At 49.2% G+C, this 24,598-nt stretch overlaps 1 protein-coding gene across 1 annotated transcript; it reads left to right on the forward strand.

Annotated features, from left to right (window-relative positions):
• The first annotated feature begins 299 nt into the window (after positions 1–299).
• Positions 300–24,598, forward strand: LOC119354831 (protein root UVB sensitive 1, chloroplastic-like). The gene is made up of 7 exons (XM_037621578.1): positions 300–1,179; positions 1,276–1,551; positions 2,512–2,568; positions 21,602–21,800; positions 23,529–23,635; positions 23,894–24,067; positions 24,144–24,598. Exons 1-7 carry the CDS (start codon positions 460–462, stop codon positions 24,408–24,410), a joined length of 1,800 nt encoding a protein of 599 aa, XP_037477475.1. The 5' UTR covers positions 300–459; the 3' UTR covers positions 24,411–24,598.

Genomic DNA, 24,598 nt, shown 5'->3' on the forward strand with positions numbered 1-24,598 from the left:
GTAATATTTGAACTTATTTAAATTAGAACTACTGCTAAATTTGAACATTTAAAATATTCTAGACTATATATGCGGCTTTTTGAGCGTGCAGACGTTAAAAAATTAGGGCCAAATGTATGCAGACAATGTTGGATGGTCAGCTCCTTTATTAGTATCCGCGGTCTGGTCCCCTATCCGCGGACGGTTGCCGGAGCCAATTTGCGGGTCAGCATTGCATTGGAGATGCCCTAACTTTTTTTGAGAGAGAAAAGGCAACTCTAACTTTTTTCTCTTAGGCATGTTTCCCCGTAGGCCTGTTTGGCCCTTGTGCATAGTGCAGCCCAATTTCCACAGCTGAACCTGATACCCTCCCCATGCTTGAAAACTCCAAGCCGCCGGCGCCGGCCGCCTCTCTGGTCCCTCCTAGACACCTCCGTCCCGTCGTCCCAACCCCGCCTCTCACCAAGCCATTCCTCCTTGATGTCCTCGTCTCAATCTCTCATCCTCCTCCTGACCTCCCCTCTCCCCCCGCCTCCTCGTGTCGTCGCCGCCATCCCACCATCCTCGCGCCCCACCACCGCTAGCCGCTTCCGCCACCTCCCGCGCCTCACCGCCAATCTCTGCCTTCCGCCATCCGCGACCTCTGCTTCCGGCGGATTCGGAGATGGCAATTTCCCCGGTGGGGATGGGGGTGGCGGAGGAGGAGGGGGTTGGTGGCAAGGCGGGAGAGGAGACCCTCCCGACAAGCCGGGAGACGGGTGGCGACGGTGGCTTCAGTCCCTCCACCCCGAGCTCTTCCTCCTGTTCTTGCTCCTCCAGTCGGACGCCTTCGCTTCCATCCCATCCGCCCTCGCCGATGCCCTAGGAGCAACCGGCGGCGACGGCGGTAGCGTTTGGGAGATGAGGGGCAGTGCGCGTACGCTGCTCGTGCCCAACCCGAACGGAACCTCATACCTCGTTGCGGGAGACGATAAGCGGAAGCAAGAAGAGGGGATGGAAAAGACGGGGGCTGGCCCTGCTAATTTGGCCGCACTGCGGAGGCAACTCGAACGGTCATGGCGGCGGTGCACTGATGTTGCTCTTCAGTTGCTGCTGCCTGATGGATACCCGCACAGCGTGAGCAGCGACTATCTGCACTACTCGCTGTGGCGGGGCGTGCAAGGTGTTGCTAGCCAGATCAGCGGCGTGCTCTCTACGCAGGTATCGTTTGTAAACGCGTGTGTTAATTATGTATGTGCAATTCTCAGTCCGCCAGGTAAAATTTAGCATTTCTATCGGGTGAACTGTACTCCGCAGGCGTTGCTGTACGCAGTTGGTTTGGGTAAAGGAGCGATCCCGACGGCCGCCGCAGTGAATTGGGTGCTGAAAGATGGGCTTGGTTACTTGAGCAAGATACTCTTGTCGAAATTTGGGCGACATTTTGATGTGAACCCGAAGGGATGGCGGCTGTTTGCAGATCTTCTGGAGAACACAGCTTATGGGCTGGAGATTTTGACTCCGGTATTTCCTCACCTGTTTGTTCCCATTGGTGCAGCCGCTGGAGCTGGCCGATCGGCAGCTGCTCTAATACAGGTCAGGACTCAGGACTGTTACTTCTGGTATGGGTTATCAGATTATCAGAGTTACAATGTTCCTAACCTGTGCATTGCACTAGGTAAACCATCACCCTATTTTCTCCATCCAATTCAACCTGGATCCGTGAACACAACTGCTTATAAAAGTGGTGACTGAATAAATTTTACAGTCTAGAACATGCTATTAACTTTTATCACAAACTAAGACTACGCAACTATTCTCTCTAGATCCAGTATGCACATGTAAATAAACAACTGATTTCACATGCTTTGAACAAGCATTCCCTCTGGCAACTTATACATTATATTTCATATTTCCCATACTACATGAACAGTCTAATTTTTACAACAGTATGCGGATCAATCTAGCCTTCTGCTATACTGAAATGCGATATTCACATTTAAAAAAAAGTAATATTCCCTCTATTCGTGATTTGCATTCGGACCAGGACACATGTAGAAGAGACTGCATTATCCCTGTTCATTAGCGCACTTGTTACTCTTGAATGGTGTGTGTTGCTCTACCTCCCAGAGTCATAAGTGGCACTGGAGGTAGTCAAAGGACGTGGTATAGAAAATAAGCATACCCAGCATTACATAATATTACTACTACTGTTCCTATTCATATGTCTCAAACTTGGCATCCTGAACAAGTTACTTCCGTTTATAATAGTGCTGAATTGCATATCAAATTATATGATTGGAGTATTTACTAGCCATTTATCTGTGTGGTCAAATTAAGTGAAGCAAATAATTATTGTGCAGTGCTATATACTACTCCCTCCGTCCCATAATATAAGATGTTTTTTCAAGCTAAAGTTAGATTGCAAAAACGTCTTATATTATGGAATGGAGTAGTATATAACATACTATGTGTTATTTCCTAATAAGCCGATGTTATTAATTTAGTTCTAGAAACCCTCTTTTGATAAACAGCTTCTACCATTTTTGTGTGTAGGCTGCCACAAGAAGTTGTTTCTTTGCTGGCTTTGCTGTCCAGAGAAACTTTGCTGAGGTGAAGTCCATATCTTTTTTTTTCTGAACAATTTTCACCGAACACTTGTTTTGACTTGTCTATGTAAATGTTTCTTTTAATGTACCAGTCCTCAGACCATTAGATTATCGTATGTAAGCTGATGCCTCACAGTGCCATAGCAATTGGCCCGCAAAAGAGTTACATAGCACAGGATGCCTGTTATCTCTTGGTTCATTTCACATTTGATATATTTTGTTGCTTAGAAAAGCATCTTTTAGGATTTGAGTTAGGTTCAGGATCTCATCTCAACTTGGTTTCTTACTTTGTCCATATTGGATTGTGAGACAAAGAGTTTGAATCATACGGGATAAGTGAAGCCACGCCTAGGGAAACCTACACACTTTAACTTATGAAATGAAAATATAATCAGTTTTCTCTCCCCAGAAGTCTTCTCCTTCATCTATAGCCTATTTCCCTAAATCTAGTATCTCAAACTCCTTTAAAGGGTGCAAGCACTGATATATGTTACTTAGCATTTACTAATTACTGTCTCAACTAACACTCACGATGATACCTATCTAATTGTTCACTTTGTGCATGTGATGTTATAGAATATGATGCTATTCCAAATCCTATAAGCAATATGTATCTGAACCTATCTCAGATCTAGCTTACCATTTTATTTTTTTGTCTGAGAGAGAGAGGGAGGGAGGGAGGGAGTCAAGAGGGGTGATAAGTATCAATCATTCCATCTTGTCACACGCTAAGCTGCATTCTCTGCTTCCCGCTCCTTCAGTCAAGTAATCTGCAATCTGTTGCCCTGAGCTCACATACTCTATGCTGATAATCCCAGCATCCAGTTTTTCCTTGATAAAGAATCTGTCAATTTCTGCATGTTTGGTTCTATCATGTTGAACTGGGTTGTTTGCTATGTTAATTGCCGACTTCTTGTCGCACCATACATTCATACAACTGGTCCTCAAAATCTTTAGCTCTTCAAATAGATTCCTTATCCATAACAAGGCATGGCTCTGTATTCAGCCTCTGTAGTTGATTTGGAGATAATTAGTTGTTTCTTGCTCCTCCAAGATGCTAGATTTCCTCCCACAAAAACACAATGGCTTGAAGTTGATCTCTTGCCATCCAGGCAGCTAGCCCAATCAGCATCACAATAACCATCCATGACAAGGTGTCCATGACTCTTGTATATCAGTCCTTTCCTACGAGAACCCTTCAAGTATCTCAAGATTCTATGTACTGCCTCAAGATGTTCACTTCTACGCTCATGCATATATCTACTTACAACACTTATTGCCAATGCAATGTCTGGTTGTGTATGACACAAGTACAACAATCTTCCCACCAATCGTTGATATTTTTCTTTATCCAGCAGATCACCTGATTGGGCAGTCACGTTATGGTTTTGATTAATTGGGGTTGACGCAGCTCGACAACCCAACATGCCAACATCACAGAGGAGTTCTAGGGTATACTTTCTTTGAGAAAGAGCTATTCCTTTTCCAGACCTGGACACTTCTATACCAAGCAAGTACTTGAGCCGACCATCTTTAACTTCCTTGCTCAGACACCCCTTTAACCTTGCTATCTCTACGTAATCATCACTGGTGATAATGATATCATCAACATAAACTGTAAGGATGGTTATTTTCCCTTTAGAGTGTCTATAAAACAGTGTATGGTCACCATTGCACTGCCCATACTATCACACACCGCCCGTCTAAACTTGTCAAACCAAGCTCTTGGAGGCTGCTTCAGTCCATAAAGGGCTTTCTTCGGCCTGCATACCTTGCCAACAGTCTCAGAAGTCGAGAACCTAGCTGGAATCTCCATGTAAGAACGCATTATTCACATCAAGTTTGTGTAAAGGTCACCAGAAATTTGCTGCACAAGAGATCAGAACCCCCACAATGTTCATCTTTGCTACTGGAGCGGTCTCATCGTAGTCAATGCCGTATGCCTGCCTGTACCCCCTCGCCACAAGCCTTGCTTTGTACCTTTCAACCTTTCCTTTTGCATTCCGCTTCACAGTGTATACCCACTTGCAGCTGACTGCCTTCTTTCCTGTTGGAAGGGGTGTTAGTACCCATGTCTTGTTCTTACACACAGCCTCCAGCTCTTCCATCATGGCCACCCCTGACTTTGAGTCCTCCTTTACTTTCTTCCAGTCGGTCGGAATTGACACAGTTTGGAAAGAAGGAACAAATGCCTTGTGGGCTGGAGATAATGCTTCATAGGAAACATAATTTCCAATATCATTGTCATCGAACCCATACCGTTTCTATGGTATCCTTGCTGTTGCTCGAGTAGTTCTCCTCAAAGCAATTTTCCCTTTAGTTGACTTTTCAGCCTGATCTCCGTCAGAGGAACATCAGTACTACCCTGTTGTTCCGTTAGTGGCTGATCTAGTTGCTCCCCTTGATGTGCAACACCATCACCTCGCTTCCGTGAATACACCTTTAGCTGCTCCTGTTGCTTTGGTGTCCACCTTGGCACACTACCAATCTGAGCTGGTGCACGCTTTCGTGAATACACCTTTAGCTGTTCCTCTTGCTTCACTGTCCACCTTGGCACACTACCATTCTTGCCGTTGTGCCAACCTGCACATCGCTGATGGAAGTCGATGCTTGTATCGCAGGAGCCACATGAGTTACTAAAGGTGACTGTTGCAACTGCATCTGTGTTCTACACTCCTCCTCTTCACCAATCTCCGGAGGGAGACATTGGTCAAGTTTTTCAAACATGACGCTGAGATCATTTTTCTCATCATAAAAGGATTCGATTCATGAAACGTAACATCCTTGCTCACAAAGGTTCACCTCTCAGACGGACTCCAACATTTGCACCCTCTTTGTTTTGAAGAATACCCAATAAAGATACACTTGATTGCCAATTTGTTGACTGATGGCCTATGATCATGAACAAAGCAAGTGCAACCAGACACACCTTGGGAGGAATAGGGAATTTATTTTCGGTGAAAATCAACTCACACGGTGATTTCATACCTATCACGCGGGATGGTGTGCGGTTGATCAAGAAGGTGGCCATCATGACAACTTCGCTCCACAGGAACTTGAGCACATTCATGGTGAACATCAATGCTCGGGCCACCTCCAACAGGTGGCAATTTTCCTCTCTGCCACCTCATTCTGAAGTGTGTCCGGACAAGATGTTTGATGCAGGATGCCCTTTCTGGCATCAAGGCACCAATGGCCTTGTTAACATACCCAGTGCCATTGTCAGATCTGAGTGCTTGAATTTTCACATTAAATTGAGTTGGAACAAGTGCATAAAAAACTTTGAAACACTGAAACACTTCATCTTTATGTTTCAGAAGATAGACCCAAGTCATCCGAGAATGGCAACCAACGAACGTAACGATACTTCATACCACTTTGGTGTGTCCATCATGTATACGCCATATGATGAGGTTTGGGGCGGCGCTTGCGCCGCCGCTTTGACTGCTTCTCGAGGGAACAAGCCTTCGGTGCATCCTTCCGTTCCTCGTCGTCGTCTTCTTTTGGTGTGTCCATCATGTATACGCCATATGATGAGGTGGACGTCCAGCGCCCTGTGGGCGGTGGTTCCTCTTCGCCTCCCGCATCGTCGTCCATACCGTTGATGTCTTCGGAGTTGAAGTCGAGCATGTCGGTTGAGTCATCAACAGTGGCTATTAAGTGGGTGGTGGGTGGGCGTCGAATTTCTTCGTCGTCCGTATCCCAATCCTGTTGGCCATAATCCAGCCAGGGCTCTTCTGACAAAGAGAGAGACTTTAGTGAATTCAGAATGTCGCCGAAGGGCGAGTGCTGAAAGATATCCGTGGCGGTGAATTCCATGATCGGCGCCCAATCGGATTCGATTGGCAGGGGCGCGGATGGTTCGGAGTCCGGAAAAGAGTCCGACACCTTGGAGTCACGGGCTGCGCAGAGGGTTAGGCAGGTGTTCGGCTTGATCGCCGTTGAGACTGCGGCCCTTGAGGCGGTGTCTAACCACCCGTCCTTGATTGGCGCAGTTGGCTCCGAACTAAGGGTCGGAGCTGATGCGGGCGCGGCCTCTGGGGTACTGTTCGGCGGCAGGGCTAGGTCATACCCATCGCTACAGTGCGGCGCGCCCGGCTGTGGCTTGAATCCGTCGAAGATCAAGTCTCCGCGGATGTCGGCCGTATAGTTCAAACTTCCAAATCTGACTTGATGGCCAGGGGCGTAGCTTTCAATCTGCTCCAGATGGCTAAGCGAATTAGCCCGCAGTGCAAAGCCGCCGAATACGAAGATCTGTCCAGGGAGAAAAGTCTCATCCTGGACTGCATCGCCATCGATGATAGTAGGAGCCATCAAGCCTAACGGCGACGACACAGAAGAACTCTCAATGAAAGCACCAATGTCGGTGGCAAAACCGGCGGATCTCGGGTAGGGGGTTCCGAACTGTGCGTCTAGGCCGGATGGTAACAGGAGGCAGGGGACACGAAGTTTTACCCAGGTTCGGGCCCTCTTGATGGAGGTAAAACCCTACGTCCTGCTTGATTAATATTGATGATATGGGTAGTACAAGAGTAGATCTACCACGAGATCAGAGAGGCTAAACCCTAGAAGCTAGCCTATGGTATGATTGTATGTTATGATTGTTGTCCTACGGATTAAAACCCTTCGGTTTATATAGACACCGGAGAGGGTTAGGGTTACACAAGGTCGGTTACAAAGAAGGAGATATCCATATACGTATTGCCTAGCTTGCCTTTCACGCCAAGTAGAGTCCCATCCGGACACGAGACGAAGTCTTCAATCTTGTATCTTCATAGTCTAACAGTCCGGCCAATGAAGATAGTCCGGCTGTCCGGAGACCCCCTAATCCAGGGCTCCCTCACAGAGATTATCTTATCAGTGGACCTCCATTTCCTTCTGACCAGTAAATCCTTGGTGTTTAGTCTGTCAAAGAGCAGCAACCAAGCAAAACATTTAATTTTCATTGTGCATTTACTCTTCCAAAGCCATCTACAGGGCTGGATAACAGGAGTGTGTGCATTAGAGTATAGTAACTTTTAGCAGAATAATCTCCTTTATCCAGCCAGCACCAAACATCACTTTCGATGGGGTTCCTTTGTAAGTTAGCTATATCCGGTCCTGTAAGCATAACAACTCTGTTGCAGCCACTTGAGATATTGGCAGATTGAACAATGAAGCAACATCAGGGGTGGATAAGAAATCAGAGACAGAAATCTTGTCACAGGTGTGGTAATCTATCTCGAAGAGGCCTCGTTGATCCATCAAGATGCCAGCCATCAGACCAAAGCAGTACTGAATCCCTAGAATTGACTATAACAGTAGCCACCGCTGTGTAATTATCAGCCAGTTTAAAAACATGCTTCCACCAAAAGGAGCCACATAAGACAGTGGCCTGTGGAACTACTCCATGATAGTATGAATCCCAAATAAGAGATACCCATGGTATGTCAGCCTTGTTATAAAACTTGTGCAAATGCTTTACCAGAAGGGCTTGGTTCTGTATTTGCAGATTAATCACTCCCAGTCCTTCATTCGCTTTTGGCCTACATACCAAATCCCAAGCTGCTAGGGATTGTCTTGGTGTATCAGAATTACCATGCCAAAGGCATTGCCTCTCAATACTTTCAAGCTGCTTGATAATACCAGTAGGGATATCTAATGAGCACAGGAAATAAATTGGCATAGAAGATAAAACAGAGGTTAAAAGTTGCAGCCTAGAACCCTGATTTAGCATGGAGGAACTAGCAGTCAGCCTTCTTTCAACCCTGTCCACAAGAGGCATGAGATCCTGTATCCTTGGTTTTGTTGTTCCCATTGGCAACCCGAAGTAAGTGAAAGGTAAAGTACCAATGGTACACCAAAGACAGATGCAAGCCTGGCAGCCTCCTCATCAGATACATTAAGTGGCACCATCATAGATTTATGAAAACTCACCTTAAGGCCAGTGGAGGCATGGAAAACATGTAACATCTCGATTGCAATCAGTTGTGTGTCCACAGCAGGTACTAACATAATGGTGTCATCAGCATACTGAATTATTGGGAAATTTGGATCATTTGAGGATATTGGCAAGAAAAGGACACCATCAAGCAACTTTTGTTAACAACAGATTGAAGCAGGTCAGCAGCAAGCACAATGAGAAGTGGGGAGAAAGGATCTCCCTGTCCAACTCCCCTCTTGCAATGAAACTGTTTACCCGGTACCCCATTCAGCATAGAAGATGATCCAAAAGATAAAATCTCTCTCACCCAGCCAATCCAGTGATCGTTGAACCCTTTATGTTTCAGAATTTGCAAGATGACATCATGCTCAATGGTGTCAAAAGCTTTGGCAAAATCAAGTTTTAGGATCAAAATTGGTCTGTGGGACTGCTTGCACTGATGGATATACTCAAATGCCTAGACTAGACAGTCATGGATGGCTCTAGACCGAAGGAAACCAAATTGGTTTTTATGAATTTACATGCTGTAGCCGGTTTGCTAATAATTTGGTGAGAAACTTCAAACATGTGTTGATCAAGGATATGGGCCTGTAGTCATTTGGGCCTTCAGGACTAATCATTTTGGGAATCAAGGTAATAAAGGAGCCCATTAATTCCTTGCAAACTAAGACGGCCCTGAGCAAACTGTTCAATTAATTGCATGAAGTCCTTTTCAATTATGCTCCAACACTTCAACAAAGAGACCATTGAAATCTGGTCCTGGTGCTCTATCTGTTGGCAGGTCCTTAAGCACAGCAGAGATCTCCTCTTGGGAGAAAGGCCTAGTTAGGTCATCTAGCCCATCCACTTTATGCAAAAGCTCCTCCAAATTGAACCCATTTGCACTCCCTGGGCTTGGCCCATCTTGGATTTAAAAGAATTCCAGAGCATTCCCGCCATCTGCTCATGATCAGTAACCACAACATCATCATCGATCGAAGGCTGGCCATGGAATTCTTCCTCATGCGTTAGTTGCCATGGCATGAAAGAATTTTGAGTTTTCTTCTCCAACTTTGATATATCTGATTGTGCATCGTTGCTTTCAATAAATGTACTGTAATTCAACAGATCGTCATAGTGTAGCTTGACAATTTTTCTGAAGTTGAATTCAGGTATTGTTAGAGGACGCAATTCCTCAAGAGAATCAAAACCGAGGATTACCATAGATCATTGATGGATAACTTTCTTGATGGATGACAAGTTAATGCGCCACCTCTTCAGATCATACCTTAACCGTTTAAACTTCTTGGAGATAATTGCCGAAGCAGAACCAGAACCATTTCCTATGGGTGCAGACAAGGAAGTAGATACGCATTCCATAAAGCCAAGCATATGAACCCAATAATTAGTCCCAAACAAGTTGGGGTAGGCTAGAGCTGAAACCCATAAGATCTCGCAACCAACTCATGGTTCTACCACATGGACATCAAGCTTCCATGCACCCTTGTCCTTGGCTAGTTCTTTGGTGATACTCCAGTCCTTCAGATATCTCTTTATGGACTCCTCCCATGCCAAGTTCGGTCTACCCCGACCTCTCTTGACATCATCAACACGCTTTAGCCGTTCGCTATGCACTGGAGCTTTTGGAGGCCGGCGCTGAATATGCCCAAACCGTCTTAGAGAATGTTGGACAAGCTTCTTTTCAATCGGTGCTACCCCAACTCTATCATGTATATCATCATTTCGGACCATGTCCTTCCTTGTGTGGCCACACATCTGTCGGATTTCGGATTCCGGCAGACCCTTGAGGTTCGAACATTGGGGTGCGCACGGAGATTTCGCCTCCTACCTATTTGCGTCCCTCCGCCTCGCTAAGATCTGAGCTATGGAAAGAACAACACAAGAGACACAGGGTTTATACTGGTTCGGGCCACCGTTGTGGTGTAATACCCTACTCCAGTGTGTGGTGTGGTGGATTGCCTCTTGGGCTGATGATGATAAACAATATAGGGAAGAACAGCCTCGCGAGGGTCTGTTCTTGGCTGGGGGGATGAACTGCTGGGAGTTTAGTCACCCTTCTCTCTCTCTCTCTCTTCTCGATTGTTCCCTCTCTAAACCCTAACCTCTCAGCCTCTTGATCCTTCGATCCTTTCCCCCTTTCTCCATCCCTCGATCTCGTGGGTGGCTGGTCCTATTTATAGAGGCCCTGGTCCTCTTTCCAAATATCGAGCGGGAAGGGAGCCAACAATGGCGGGCTAATTTGAAAGGGGACAGCTAGTACCGGCTATCCTGACAAAAGTAGTCTTCGCCTGCACAAAGCTTTGGTGGTGACGCCGTCTTGGGCTTCACGATGACCTCCATCTCGCAGTCCTCCTGGTCTTGGTCTTGTTGCACCGAAATGGCAACCTTTGCCTGATGCCTCGGTACTCCGCGGTTGCGCTTGCCCCCTTTGCACCAAAGGGGAAAGGAGGACACTGCGCGGGCTGGCACCCGCCTGGCGCCCTTGATCGTCATGGCTTGCGTCACGGGCACCTCGTGAGGTACCCCGCCTTGATCTCTCCGCCTTCTCGCGAGCCAGCCTGATGAGGCCGTGCCTGAGGAAGCTCCGCGTCGTCCGCCCCGCGAGGCTTGGCCCCTCGTGAGGGTCTTGGGTTTGTGTTGGTGAAGATGGGCCGTGCTGGGCCCCTCTTTGAGCCACGCCGCAGGCCGCAGGCAGGCAAGTATGGGGACCCCCGTTCCCAGAACGCCGGCAGTAGCCCCCGGGCCCAAGGCGCGCCTGGACTTGGCCGTGCAGGGAGGTGGAAGGGCAAGAGCGAAGCGCCGCGGGCCCTAACAGCCTGCGGCCTTGGGCGCCGCGTGGCGGTTGATTGGACGTGGGCGCCTCCACTTCCCCATGGCGCCTCGGCAACTGCACGGACTGGACAAGTCCCTGCATGCAAAGTGGGTTATGATTACCTGCGATCGTGGAAGTCGGCGGTTGGCCTTCGCCGGCCATAAGTACGGAACAATGCGTGCCCTTCCAGTTCATCCCTCCTTGCTTCTCCTTCCCGGTCCTTACTCCGTCTTGCTGCGATGGCTCCGATCCGCCGGTTCTCGACGGCGGAGAAGGGGAAGGCTCCCCGAGAGGAACCAGACCCGCTCCCGTCGAAGAAACGGCTCGTCCTCCGTGGCCCGGACGAGGGGGCCCATCAGGTGGCGTCGAGGCCTTGGTGCGAGCGGGCACCGCCGGGGTTCCCGCTTCCCTTGTACGCCCACATCGAGGGCCCTGAAGGAGCCGATGCTGATCGCCATGGGCGGCGCCGCCGTCGGCGCCGACGAGTCATGAAGGTGTGGGTCGTCCCCCCTGGGGTCCACACCGAGGGCTTCTCCCGAGAGTTCGTGCTCCACGTCGCCATGCCTCCTCAGTCTTGGATTCGCCTTCCTCCCTTCTTCGCCTCCATCATCCCGCAGGGAGAACTCCTAGAGCTTTGGCTGCAGCACGCCGGCTGCAGCACCCTCGCGACCGAGGTAGAGGTCGCGGTCGTTGCCCCGGGCGAGGTCTTCATGACTCGGGGCTGGAGCGAGATCGTCCGGGTTTGCAGGACAAGAGGCACCCTCGCGATCCACTTGAAGTACGACGGTGCCTCGTTGATGTTCTTCAAGGTCTTCGATGCAAGCGGGCGCCGGCTGGAGTGCTGCCTCGGGAGAGGTGGCCAGGACCCTGCTGCGGCGAGGACTGGGCCCGCCAACCGCTCCCTTGGCGGCTCCTCAGGCGGTGGAGGCGTCGGAGGTTCCAGCGACTCCGGCGAGCTCTTCGCGACTCCGGAGACGAGCGACACAGCTACGAGCCCCCGAGCCGGCGCCGCTCTTGGAGCAGGGCGGGCTCGTCAGGCCGCCGCCGACTCTGATTTGGATGGGGTTGGTGCCGGTGCTTGTCGGCCCACTGTTGATGATGGCGTCTCTTGCAGGGGCGCGCGTAGTTAGTGTCCCTTTAGGATCTGTTCCCTGCGAGGAATCAAAGACGCGTCCCGTGGGGGTTTGTAAGGTGCCTGTGATCCTGTTTTGTTGATATAACCCTTGTCGTAGAATTGTGCGAGTTGCTCATTCCATTTTAGCTCAGTCCTCCCTTTCGAACCTCACGAGGGCTTGGTGCTCTGCGCCGACAGGTCCCAGTCCCAAGGCGGCTTCAGCCATCGCTGGTATGCCAGGTCGCGATGCCGTGGTCAAGGCCAGGAGGTGAGCAACCCGGAGTCCGGTAAGAGCCCCTGAATCGCGATGCTCAGAAGGTCCCCTTTGGCGCTCAAGCAGCCGTCGTTCGGTGAGAAAGGAGAGCGGCGTCGCTAACACGGGATTGCATTAGGTGCGGGGATGATGCCACGGTAGCTGGCGCTTCCGGGTGGTGACTTATCTCTAGAATCAGGGGCCGCTCTCTGGGGTGTCGCCGGGTCCATGCATCGGCAGGCATGAGGTTGCTTGGTGAGGTCCTCGCGTGTCCCTCCCCTCTCGCCTTTGCTCCCCTTTCTGCTCTACGTCTTCGGGTCCCGGCCCTCGAGCGAGTCTCAGCCGTCGCTGGTATGCCAGGTCGCGATGCCGTGGACAAGGCCAGAGGGTGAGGGCTGGAGAGCTAGTAGGAGCCCTGAGTCGCGATGCTCAGGCACCCCCCCTTTAACGTGCAAGCGGTTCGCGCGGACGAGAGTGAAGGAGACACCGCAAGGACCTCGCCTGACGCAGCTCCTTCAGGAGATCCTGTAGGTCCATCATAGAAAAAACGAGGGGGTTGCCATGACAATTGACAGTCAGCCGTTGGTTGCTTCCGAGGGGTAATGAGGCATCGAATGCTTGACGAGGTGGCGCCATGCGGGGCTGCCGCGGCCAGAGCTCAGTCATTCAGGTTTGTCGGCTTTGCAGGGACGGACCCATGCGCAAGCGTCGTGCCGTTTTGAGAGCAGTTCCGTCAGTTGAGCGGGCAATTAGGTCAAGCACATTAGCCGCGGAGGAGTGGATTCATTTAAATAGATGCTGGGAAGGCGGACATCGCTGGGCCTAGCCCGAGCGACTTGGGGATCATGCAGCCCGAGGGGCGCCCCCAACAAGATAAGCTAACAACATGAAATAAAAGGGATACACGCCGCAGGGACGGACCCACGCGGCCTGGGAATAATGCAGCCCTGGGGGGGCGCTCTCAGCTGGAAATGAAACTTGAAAGATGTCATCTGATGATGTTGTGGACGAAGGAGCGTTGGTGTAGCAGACTCGGTGGGCCGCGGAAGCCGATCCTCACGAGCCCCCAGGCCCAGGGGCCTCGGGAGGCTCCGGAGGCGCTGGCGGCTCCTCGCGGACCATCTCCATCTCCGCCAGGGCTGCGGAACGCCTGGCCTCTTGTGCCTCCGTGATGCCCCTCATGAGGCGCTGGTACGTGGCAGCCGCGTTCGGCAAGCCGTAAGGCATGCGAACGTAGCTGTGGGGTGGACCTCCGCAGCGCCCCGCTCGCGAGGGCCAGAGGCGCTCCAGAGAGGCGACTTGATTGAGCCCTGATATGTCGATGCAGACGCGCAGCCTACCATCCTCGCCTGGATGGGGAGCCACTGCTGGTAGGCGGCGGCCGCCTTTCATGACTCTTGACTCCTGTAGCTCCTGAATGGCCTTGCTGACGAACTCCTGAGGGTCTGACTCTCCTTGCATTGCTCCTTCTTGAGGGAAACGTGCTTCGAAACACGCCTTCATGTGGTGCCCAAGCGCCTCCCTCGCGATCCTAGCTAGGTCGGTGGCCCTCCAGTGGAGAGCCCCCGAGCCCTGCCTGAGGAGGGCGCCGGGCGCGCTTTCCTATGCGATGGAAGGAGGTTCCCCCTGGGCAGGCACGGGCCCAGAGGGGTCTGCCTCCTGAGGGGCCGGGCCGGACGATGTCTTCCTCTTCTTGGGGGCGGTCTCGGGAAGCCTCCTGCTTCCGCGATCCGGGTCTTCCAGTGACGCGGCCTGAAAGGCTCGTTCCAAGGAACACATCGCATCCTTCTCTTCACAGGGCACCGTGATGACTCCGCCACTTCCTGGCATACGGCCATGAACTTGGCTAACGCTGGGTACCCGAGGATGGCGTTTTACGGCAGGCGAATGTGAGCGACGTCGAAGTTGATGAGCTTGGTGCGGTAGTTGTCGCGTGCCCCGAAGGTGACAGGGAGGCGGACCTGCCCAATCGGGACCGTGGAGCCGTCGGTGATTCCGGAGAAAAGCTTGGTTGGCTGAAGCTGGCTGTAGGGCACTTGGAGATTGTTGAATGTTTTCACGGACAGGACGTTGAGCCCTGCCCCGCCATCGATGAGGGTCTTGGTGACCATCACATTGCTGATGATTGGGGAACAAAGCATCGGGAGGACTCCGGCTGTAGCCGCACACTTGAGCTGATCTGCTGAGCTGAACGTGATGACGCACGCCGACCACCTGAGAGGGCGCGTGGCTTCGAGCCTGGGAAGGACTGCATTCACTTCGCGGGCGAATTGCTTGAAGATGCGTTGGGAGGCTGGGGCTTGAGCCCCGCCCAGGATGCAGGCGATCGCGCGCGGCTCCTGGAAGCCCCCAGCCCCCTCGTCCTGGTGGCGGTCCTCGTTTCTCCTTGGCTGCGGCGGCAGCGGAGGGAGGCCTGCGTTGCCTTGCGGGTGAAGGACTTCTTGACAGCTCTGCTCTTGTCGTGCTGGCACCTGGCGGAGCGGGTTCCGCCCAGGGGCCACGCGCCTTGAAGCCATGGCGCCTTCCTGAGGAGGCGGCCGGGGCGCCGCCGGAGCTTCATTGCTCGCGCGGGGCGGGGTGCCGTGCAGCGGAACGGACGGCGCAGGAGAGCCCCTTGCGGCGCGGACGAGCTCGGCGACGCGGTCGAGCCATTCTTCGTAGACGTCGTCGACGGGACGGTAGCGCAGGAGCTCGTTTGCCGCGATGAGCGCAGCTCGAGCCTCCATGGGCGCGCGGAGCGCGTGGGACGAAGAACCAGCTGGAGTGAGCGAGGGAGTTGCGGTGCGGCCGCCTTGCCGCACAGACGGATGCTGAGACGATGCTTGCTGCTCGTCCCCCGCCGGGCCGGTAGCGGCATTGACGGCAGGTGACGGGGAACGGCGTGGACGCCCGCCGACAGGGGCCGTTTGGGCGACGCGGGAACCGAGAGCGGCCTGACGCTCGACGCGGGCCCGACGAGCGTCAAACATGGGCGTGATGGTCGGAGGAGAACGGGGTGGTGGAAGACGAATTCCGGCGCACCCCTACCTGGCGCGCCAAATGTCGGATTTCGGGTTCCGGCAGACCCTTGAGGTTCGAACACTGGGGTGCGCGCGGAGATTTCGCCTCCTATCTATTTGCGTCCCTCCGCCTCGCTAAGATCTGAGCTATGAAAAAAACAACACAAGAGACACAGGGTTTATATTGGTTCAGGCCATCGTTGTGGTGTAATACCCTATTCCAGTGTGTGGTGTGGTGGATTGCCTTTTGGGCTGATGATGATGAACAATATAAGGAAGAACAGCCTCGCGAGGGTCTGTTTTTGGCTGGGGGGATGAACTGCTGGGAGGAGTTCAGTTACCCTTCTCTCTCTCTCTTCTCGATTGTCCCCTCTCTAAACCCTAACCTCTCAGCCTCTTGATCCTTCGATCCTTCCCCCCTTTCTTCATCCCTCGATCTCGCGGGTGGCTGGTCCTATTTATAGAGGCCCTGATCCTCTTTTCAAATATCGAGCGGGAAGGGAGCCAACAATGGCGGGCTAATTTGATAGGGGACAGCTAGTACCGGCTATCCTGACAAAAGTAGTCTTCGCCTGCACAAAGCTCTGGTGGTGACGCCGTCTTGGGCTCCACGATGACCTCCGTCTCGCAGTCCTCCTGGTCTTGATCTTGTTGCACCGAAATGACAACCTTTGCCTGATGTTTCGGTACTCCGCGGCTGTGCTTGCCCCTTTTGCACCAAAGGGGAAAGGAGGACACTGCGCGGGCTGGCACCCGCCTGACGTCGTTATGGCTTGCGTCACGAGCACCTCGTGAGGTACTCCGCCTTGATCTCTTCGCCTTCTCGCGAGCCAGCCTGATGAGGCCGTGCCTGAGGAAGCTCCGCGTCGTCCGCCCCGCGAGGCTTGGCCCCTCGCGAGGGTCTTGGATTTATGTTGGTGAAGATGGCCGTGCTGGTCCCCCTTTGACCCACGCCGCAGGCCGCAGGCAGGCAAGTATGGGGACCCCCGTTCCCAGAACGCCGACAACATCCATCTCAACATGCGCATCTCCGTACACCTAACCGTTGAACATGTCACCTTTTAGTCGGCCATCACTAAATGCCATACAACATTGTGGGTTAAATAGCCGTCCTATAGAACTTGTATTTTAGCTTTTATGGCACTCTATTGTCACAGAGAACGCCAGAAGCTTGGCGCCACTTTATCCATCCGGCTTTGATTCAGTGGTTCACATCTTCATCGATACCCCTATCCCTCTGCAGCATTGACCCCAAATATCTCAAGGTGTCCTTCTGAGGCACCACCTGCCCATCAAGGCTAACCTCGTCCTCATTCCTAGTAGTACTGAAACCACACCACACGTACTCGGTTTTAGTTCTACTAAGACTAAAACCTTTTGATTCCAAGGTTTGTCTCCATAGCTCAAACTTCCTATGAACCCTCGTTCGACTATTATCGACTAGCACCACATCATCCGCAAAGAGCATACACCATGGGATATCTCCTTGTATATCCCTTGTGACCTCATCCATCACCAAAGTAAAAACATAAGGGCTCAAAGCTGACCCCTGGTGCAGTCGTATTTTAATCAGAAAGTCATCAATGTCGCCATCACCTGTTCGAACGTTTGTCACGACATTATCATGCATGTCCTTGATGAGGGTAATGTACTTTGTTGGGACTTTGTGTTTTTCCAAGGCCCACAACATGGCATTATGCGGTATCTTATCATAGGCCTTCTCCAAGTCAATGAACAACATATGCAGGTCCTTCTTTTGCTCCTTCTATCTCTCCATAAGTTGTACCAAGAAAATGGCTTACATGGTCGACCTCCCAGGCATGAAACCAAACTTTCTTTTATTCACGCTTGTCATTCTTGTTAAGCGGTGCTCAATCTCTCTCTCATAACTTCATTGTATGGCTTATCAGCTTAATTGCACGGTAATTAGTACAACTTTGAACACCCCCCTTGTTCTTAAATATTGGTACTAATATACTTCATCTCCATTCTTCTGCATTTTGTTTGCCCCAAAAAATGAGGTTGAAAAGCTTAGTTAGCCATACTATCACTGTGTCTCCGAGGCCTCTCAACACCTCAATGGGGATACAATTAGGGCTATCGCCTTGCCTCCTTTCATCCTTTTTAAAGCCTTCTTACATTAGGCTCTTGAATCCACCGCACAAAACGCCCGCTATCATCAAAGGAGTCGTCCAGTTCAATGGTAGATCTCTCATTCTCCCCATTGAACAACTTGTCGAAGTACTTCCGCCATCTATGCTTAATCTCCTTGTCCTTCACTAGGAGTCGGTCTACTCCGTCCTTGATGCATTTGACTTGGTCAACATCCCTTGTCTTCCTCTCTCGGATCGTTGCCATCTTATAGATGTCCCTTTCGCCTTTCTTCATGTCTAAGCGCTGGTTGAGGTCCTCATACGCCCGAGCTCTTGCTTCACTCACAACTTGCTTTGCGGCCTTTTTTGTTACCTTGTACTCCTTCCGTTCCTAAATGTAAGTGTTTGTAGAGATTTCACTATGAACCATATACGGATGTATATAGATGCATTTTAAGTGTAAATTCATTCATTTTGCTCCGTATGTAGTCCACCTAGTGGAATCTCTACAAAGACTTATATTTAGGAACGGAGGGAGTACTTCTCTGTGTTATCTATACTCCTATCCAGGTAAAGGCGCCTGAAAAGAATCTTTCTTCTCCTTAATAGCCTTCTGGACATCATCATTCCACCACCATGTATGTTTAGCTTCGCTTCTATTTCCCTTGGACACTCCAAACTCCTCCGAGGCCACCTTATGAATGCAAGTCGCCATTTTCATCCACATATTGTCTGCATCACCTCCTTCCTCCCAAGGGCACTCCTTAATGACCCTCTCCTTGAACGCCTGAGCTACCTCCCCCTTGAGCTTCCACCACTTCGTTCTAGCGACTTTGGCCCGCTGGATACGAATCTGAAAACAGAAGTCAGCCACCACAAGTGCATGCTGAGGGACAACACTCTCCAGTTATCACCTTACAATCTAGGCAAGCACGCCTGCCTCCTCTTCTCAAGAGGATGAAATCAATATGGCTAGAGTGTTGGCCACTACTAGAAGTCACTAGATGTGATGCTCCCTTTCTAAAGAGGGTGTTACCTACGATCATGTCGTAGGCTAGAGCAAAGCTTAAGACATCCTCGCCTTGATTCATGATGCCATAGACAAAGCCCCCATGCACTCCGTCAACCTGTGTTAGATGTACCCAAGTGGCATTGAGGTCTCCTCCTATGAAGAGCTTCTCGCCAATAGGTACACTCCTAACCATGTCCTCTAGGCCTTCCTAGAGCTCCCTCTTGGTGTTCTCATTGTGGCCTACTTGTGGGGCGTACGTGCTGATAACATTGATAACCAAGTCCTTAGTTACCAGCTTGACCAAGATAATCCGACTCTTGACGTCTACCACTCCATACTTGAGGGCATACGCGCTGATAACATTGAAAACTAAGTCCCCAACTACCAGCTTGACCAAGATAATCCGACTCTTGACGTCTACCACTACATACTTGTGGCTCTTGTTGATCAAGATGCCTAGTCCATTTCCGTTTACAGTCGTCCCCGTGTACCACAGCTTGAAGCCGGTATCCTCCACCTCCTTCGCCTTCTGTCCCCTCCATTTGGTTTCTTGGATGCAAAGGATATCAACACCTCTCCTACTGTTGTATCAACTAGCTCACGAAGCTTACCTGTCAGGGATCAAGAACACAAAGTTGTCAACTATTATTCGGCAATCAATTTGGTCAACCAAAGCACTAAAGGACACTAAGTTCATGAGAAAAGCTGGCACGTGCAACACCCTGCAATGGGCTGGGCTGTGCCATCTGCTGTGTGAATGTTTTTCTGATGTGTGAGAGTGTGGAACATAAGATTTGAACTCATTAAAGTCTCCAGCAACATGATGTGATGCGGATCTTTCAAAAAAAAAAACATGATATGATGCTCCAGAATCAAGCACCCATTCCGAGTTTATTTTATGGGCTGCTATTGATGCGTGTTCAATGTTACCTTCATTTGTATCGACAAAGTTGGCATAGTTGGTAGCAGTCCTCCTGCATGCTGCTTCCCTTCAGCTGAAGCAGCTACATTTGCCTTGGGAGCATTCCAAGAATCGCCACTCCCATTTCAACCACGACTTCCATTCCGACCACCTCGCTGCTACTGCCACCACTGTATCCTCGTCCTCTGCCTCTTTTGGCCAGTGCAGAAACGGCTGATATGCCCTGTTTGACCACAATTATAACACTTCCCAGATTCATTGACATCTCCTCTTCTCAACTGCAGGCGTACCCATTCTTGGGATATCGCAGCAGTGGCCTCATCAAGGGACACAAGTGTTGGCTGTTGTAGTAGCACAGGTTTGCTCTCAAATCCTTGATCTAGACCTTTGAGAAATTGCATCACACGCCTACGCTCAACCCAATTCCTGGCAATTTCTATGGACTCTGCATGTGGAAGCTCAAGGGGATCGCACTGATCCAGATCCGCTTAAAAATGTTGCAGCTCGTTCACATACACTATCATGCTTCTGTCACCTCGACGGACAGCATGGATCTTGTCTTCAATTTGAGACATGAGCATCAAATTGCCCTTACCGGAATGAATACCTCATGGACAGCAGGCTCCACACAGCAGAAGCATTCGGCAATGCCTCAACAGACACTGTAATCGCTGGAATCAGGGAGTTACATTCAAGTCAATATCAGGGAGTCAGTAACACTCCACTTCTTTCATTCTGAGCTCTCCTTGTCAGCCAGTTATTCAGCTGTTCCAAGAACATACCCTGTCAGGCCCCTTGTCTTTGTGATCAACAAGGCCTGCCTCGACAGGTAGCTGCTCACACCGTTCAGCTTGACATCATTTTGCATGAGCTCAAGCTTGAACCCTGATCTGCTTGAGGCACAACAATTCTGCTACCTGGAGGAGTTGACCCCTCGGAAGCCTTCACAGCCATGACTTGCGCAAGTTTCTCTATAGCAGCGGTAAGTTCAGTCCCCATGACGCCTCCACCTCTTCTTCTCCTAGCTGTGCCACCTCCAATGCTGTGTCTCCTTCCTCTGCAATCAGCAGCCACTCAGCTGTGAGAACCTTTCTACGCGCGTAAGCACCATGAAGCTAGCCACCAACTCCAGCAGCCCAGCAGCAGCAGCTCCAGTCACACTCCATCTTCTTCTCAACTAGCACCAACTCCAGCAGCTCAGCAGCAGCAGCAAGCAGTGGCAGCCTCCTTCTCCGCAAACAGCAACACTTCTCCACTATTTTTCATCTACAATCAGCGCACACGCACGCACGCAGCAGCAACTCGAGCAAGCAGCAGAGTAGCACGCACCACACAGCATCAGCTCTGCGCCCAGACCCGCCGCCTCCTTGCTGCAAGCTCCCGCAGCTTCTTCTTGCCTGAGCTGACCGCGCCGCCTCACTGCACTCCGCCTCCAGCCGCTCACCCTGTCTTCTCGCCGGACTACACCACCGGCGCCGCCGCCGTCTCTGCAGCCTTGGCTGATACCATGTTGCGAGAGAGAGGAATACACCTCGTGCTGTTGTTTCTGGTGTGGAGCAGCGCATCTGACCAGACATGGTCTGGCTCCTCTTCTAGGTCCGTGCCTGGGCCTTATGGGCCGGATGGAACATGGGCTCACATCCAACATTGTATGGTGTGCGCATGCATAATTTTTGATATTGTTTGGATGGCAAAGAGTTGTCAACCCCACCTTGGAGTGGCATCAGTACAACTGGGTAGTACTATTTTCTTTCTTGGATGCACTTCTGCCATTTTTATATTATAAAGGAACTACCTGTGTGACCTTTACCTCTTAAGATACTAGAATGTAGTCAATACTTAATGCGATATCTGTGACTCACTTCATATTTTCACCTGAGTGACTGAAATCAATTGAGTTATGTTTCAGGTCATTGCAAAGGGTGAAGCGCAGGGAATGGTTAGCAAGTTTGTTGGCATAATGCTTGGCATAGCGTTAGCTAACCAAATTGGCTCATCAGTACCACTGGCTCTTATTTCATTTGCTGGTGTTACTGTAGTTCACATGTATTGCAACCTTAAGTCTTATCAATCAATTCAGCTGAGGACGCTGAATCCTTACCGTGCAAGTAAGTTTGCTTTCTCCTCTGCTGCCGTCATAGCCCTGAATCCTCCTATGGCACATCTTTCTGTGACTAAAACTTAAAATGGTTAGGTAGATAAATCAGTATATTTGTGATGGATAAAAATGTCAGGACTAAATTGAACTAGGCAAAGATCCACAGTTAGTTTAATGTCCATATTTTTGGCAAATATTGAAATTTAGTTTGCAACATCGTATTTCATGCAAATTTGTCAATTTCAAGGTAAGTGATTCTCATGGAAGAGGAAGACAAACCAAAATTTGGGCCGGCAGTGGCAGCATAAACTGGCCAATCTTGACAAGTTGATAAATGATAGGAATATGACTGCCTGATATATACCGTGATGTTGCTCCTTTTAGACATGTTGTTTCATCAATGTGACTTAAGTGCATTTTAAAAGAGAAGTTATTTTAAAATATAAAATACTTCTAAAAATACAAGAATATATATTTATATTTCAAGAACATCCAGGAGAGCTGCATGCAAATTTGTAGCAGGATAGATCTTTGGTACAAGTTCAAAGATCATAGCCAGGAGGAACTGGCCCAGTAAATGATAAAAACCTTACTGCCACCAGTTGTGTCCCACTACTCAGTTTTGCCATTAGAAGTTACAACTGCTAAAAAATGCCATCGCTCCATGAGATGCTTCTTCGGGAATGCCATTAGACACCTAAAAAATGCCATTGTTCCATTATATGTTTGCTCAAAAATGCCATTAAACATTGTTATTGTCAGGTCAAACCTGTTAACCATGTTATATGACTAGAATACCCCTAGACCCACATGTCAACTCTCTCTATCTCACAATGATAAGTGTGGGCCCCACTTGTCAGGAGTAAGCAAGCGAATAATTTTAGAGGAAAATAAGAACGCTGTTGGGATCGAGTGGGACCCACACTTTATTGTACTGAGATAGAGGGAGAGCTGACATGTTAGTCCATGGATATTTTGGTCATATAACATGGTAAACGGGATTTGAGCCGACAGTAATGGTGTCTAGTGGCACTTTTGAGCATGCGCCTAATGGAGCGATGGCATTTTTGAGCAGTTGAAACTCCTGGTGGCAAAACTGAGTAGTGGGACACAACTAGTGGCATAAATGATAAAAACCCAATAAAATATTTTTTCTGGAATTTTTTGTCTATAAGATATGCAAAGAGCTGGGAAATCCACTATTTAGTCTTGTAGAATTGCTTGCAATTACTCTGCTGAGTTTATCACCTCTTCTCTGAATTATGGAATATAAAATGTTCAGAATGAGGTAACAGCTTAACAGAGACTGTCCAATTGATGGTTGAATTTGAAAATAACACACGAAGTACACTCTTATCTCCATTGTATGGTGAGAATCTTTCACGAAGAATGTTAATGTGTTTGGTTTGTGTACACCCAGTGTTGGAGGAAAATGTAGATTTTTTAAGGTATAAATTTCGCCCTCTTGATGAATTTACTATAAATTTTAGCATTAGAAAATTAAATATGGCTTCTTATGATGCATTCCATAGATAACATTATTTTCTGTTACTCTGATATTTTGGGTTTAGATTTAATGGCACATTGCATTTTCTCCTACTTTTTACATGTCTAACAAGCATGCTAGCATACATTTATACATATTAGCTCAAGCACGTGCCTGTGTAATGTTTTTCTTTGGCATTCAACAGTGTTCAAGGATGTCTTTAAGCATTTGCTCAATTATTATTTTCTGTAGGTTTGATATTTAGTGAATATTTATTAAGTGGACAAGTTCCTTCAGTCAAAGAGGTTAACGATGAGGAGCCACTTTTTCCGAATTTATCCATGGGTACTCAAGTTAAAGTAAGTCAAGAATACTTCTTACTATTCATCGCTGACCTTTTTTTTAGAAAATAAAGTTAGGAGGCATGTTCTACATGTGCTCGGTCATGTCCAAGTATCGTGGCTTTTCTTGTTGGAGTTAGTTATAATTACTTAACTAGTTCTTTTTATTGAGAATAGTAAAGTAGTTTAATTGTAGGCGTTTGATTCGAAGAATGTTTTCCTGCTTTATTTAATTTCATTTCTCACTATCTTTGGTTTCTTTGATTTGTTTGCCAGCAAAGTGAGATTTTGTCAGCAGAAGCAAAAGATGCTGCAGATACAATCTATCGACGGTTACAATTGGGTTCTAAGCTTAGTGAAATAATTGAGAACAAGGAAGATGCATATGCACTGTTTGATTTGTACAAAAATGAGCAATACCTTCTTACTGATTACAAGGGGAAATTTTGTGTGAGTTCATCTTGATGCAGCTATTTCCTAACTTTGATTCTGTTATTATAATTAACATATTACCTGTCATTTGTAGGTTGTTCTTAAAGAGGGATCTTCTCCAGAAGACATGCTCAAATCTGTATTCCATGTTAACTATCTGTACTGGTTAGAGAAATATATGGGTTTCAAACCATTCAATGTTGCCTCCGAGTGTAGACCAGGTGGAAGGCTTGAAGCATCACTAGATTATGTTCAGAGGGAGTTTATACATGTCAAGCATGATGGTTCAAATGGTGGCTGGGTGATGGATGGTCTGATTGCTAGACCCTTGCCTGTAATCCGTGTTGGCGATGTTCCTTGATAGGAATCCTCGACTCATTTTGCCCACAGCTGCGCTTATTAGAATTGTACAGCCTCTTATTATTTGATAAACTAGATGACCTGTTGCACCAATGGCGCAAAGGCCGAGTGAGAGTTAATTATTGTAAGAGTGTGCATTAACATATTGTTGTTCGAAAAGAATAGCAATGCATTAAGTCATGTAGGAAA

The sequence above is a fragment of the Triticum dicoccoides genome, chromosome 2A, assembly GCF_002162155.2.
Source record: "Triticum dicoccoides isolate Atlit2015 ecotype Zavitan chromosome 2A, WEW_v2.0, whole genome shotgun sequence".
In the NCBI taxonomy this organism is placed as follows: domain Eukaryota; kingdom Viridiplantae; phylum Streptophyta; class Magnoliopsida; order Poales; family Poaceae; genus Triticum; species Triticum dicoccoides.

Bases quoted from the DNA above. Each gene is read 5' to 3' on its own strand.
- LOC119354831 (XM_037621578.1), top strand. From the start codon at position 460: ATGTCCTCGTCTCAATCTCTCATCCTCCTCCTGACCTCCCCTCTCCCC. The intron at 23,636-23,893 runs GTAAGTCAAGAA...TTTGTTTGCCAG, and splicing joins CCATGGGTACTCAAGTTAAA to CAAAGTGAGATTTTGTCAGC. The intron at 24,068-24,143 runs GTGAGTTCATCT...TGTCATTTGTAG, and splicing joins ATTACAAGGGGAAATTTTGT to GTTGTTCTTAAAGAGGGATC.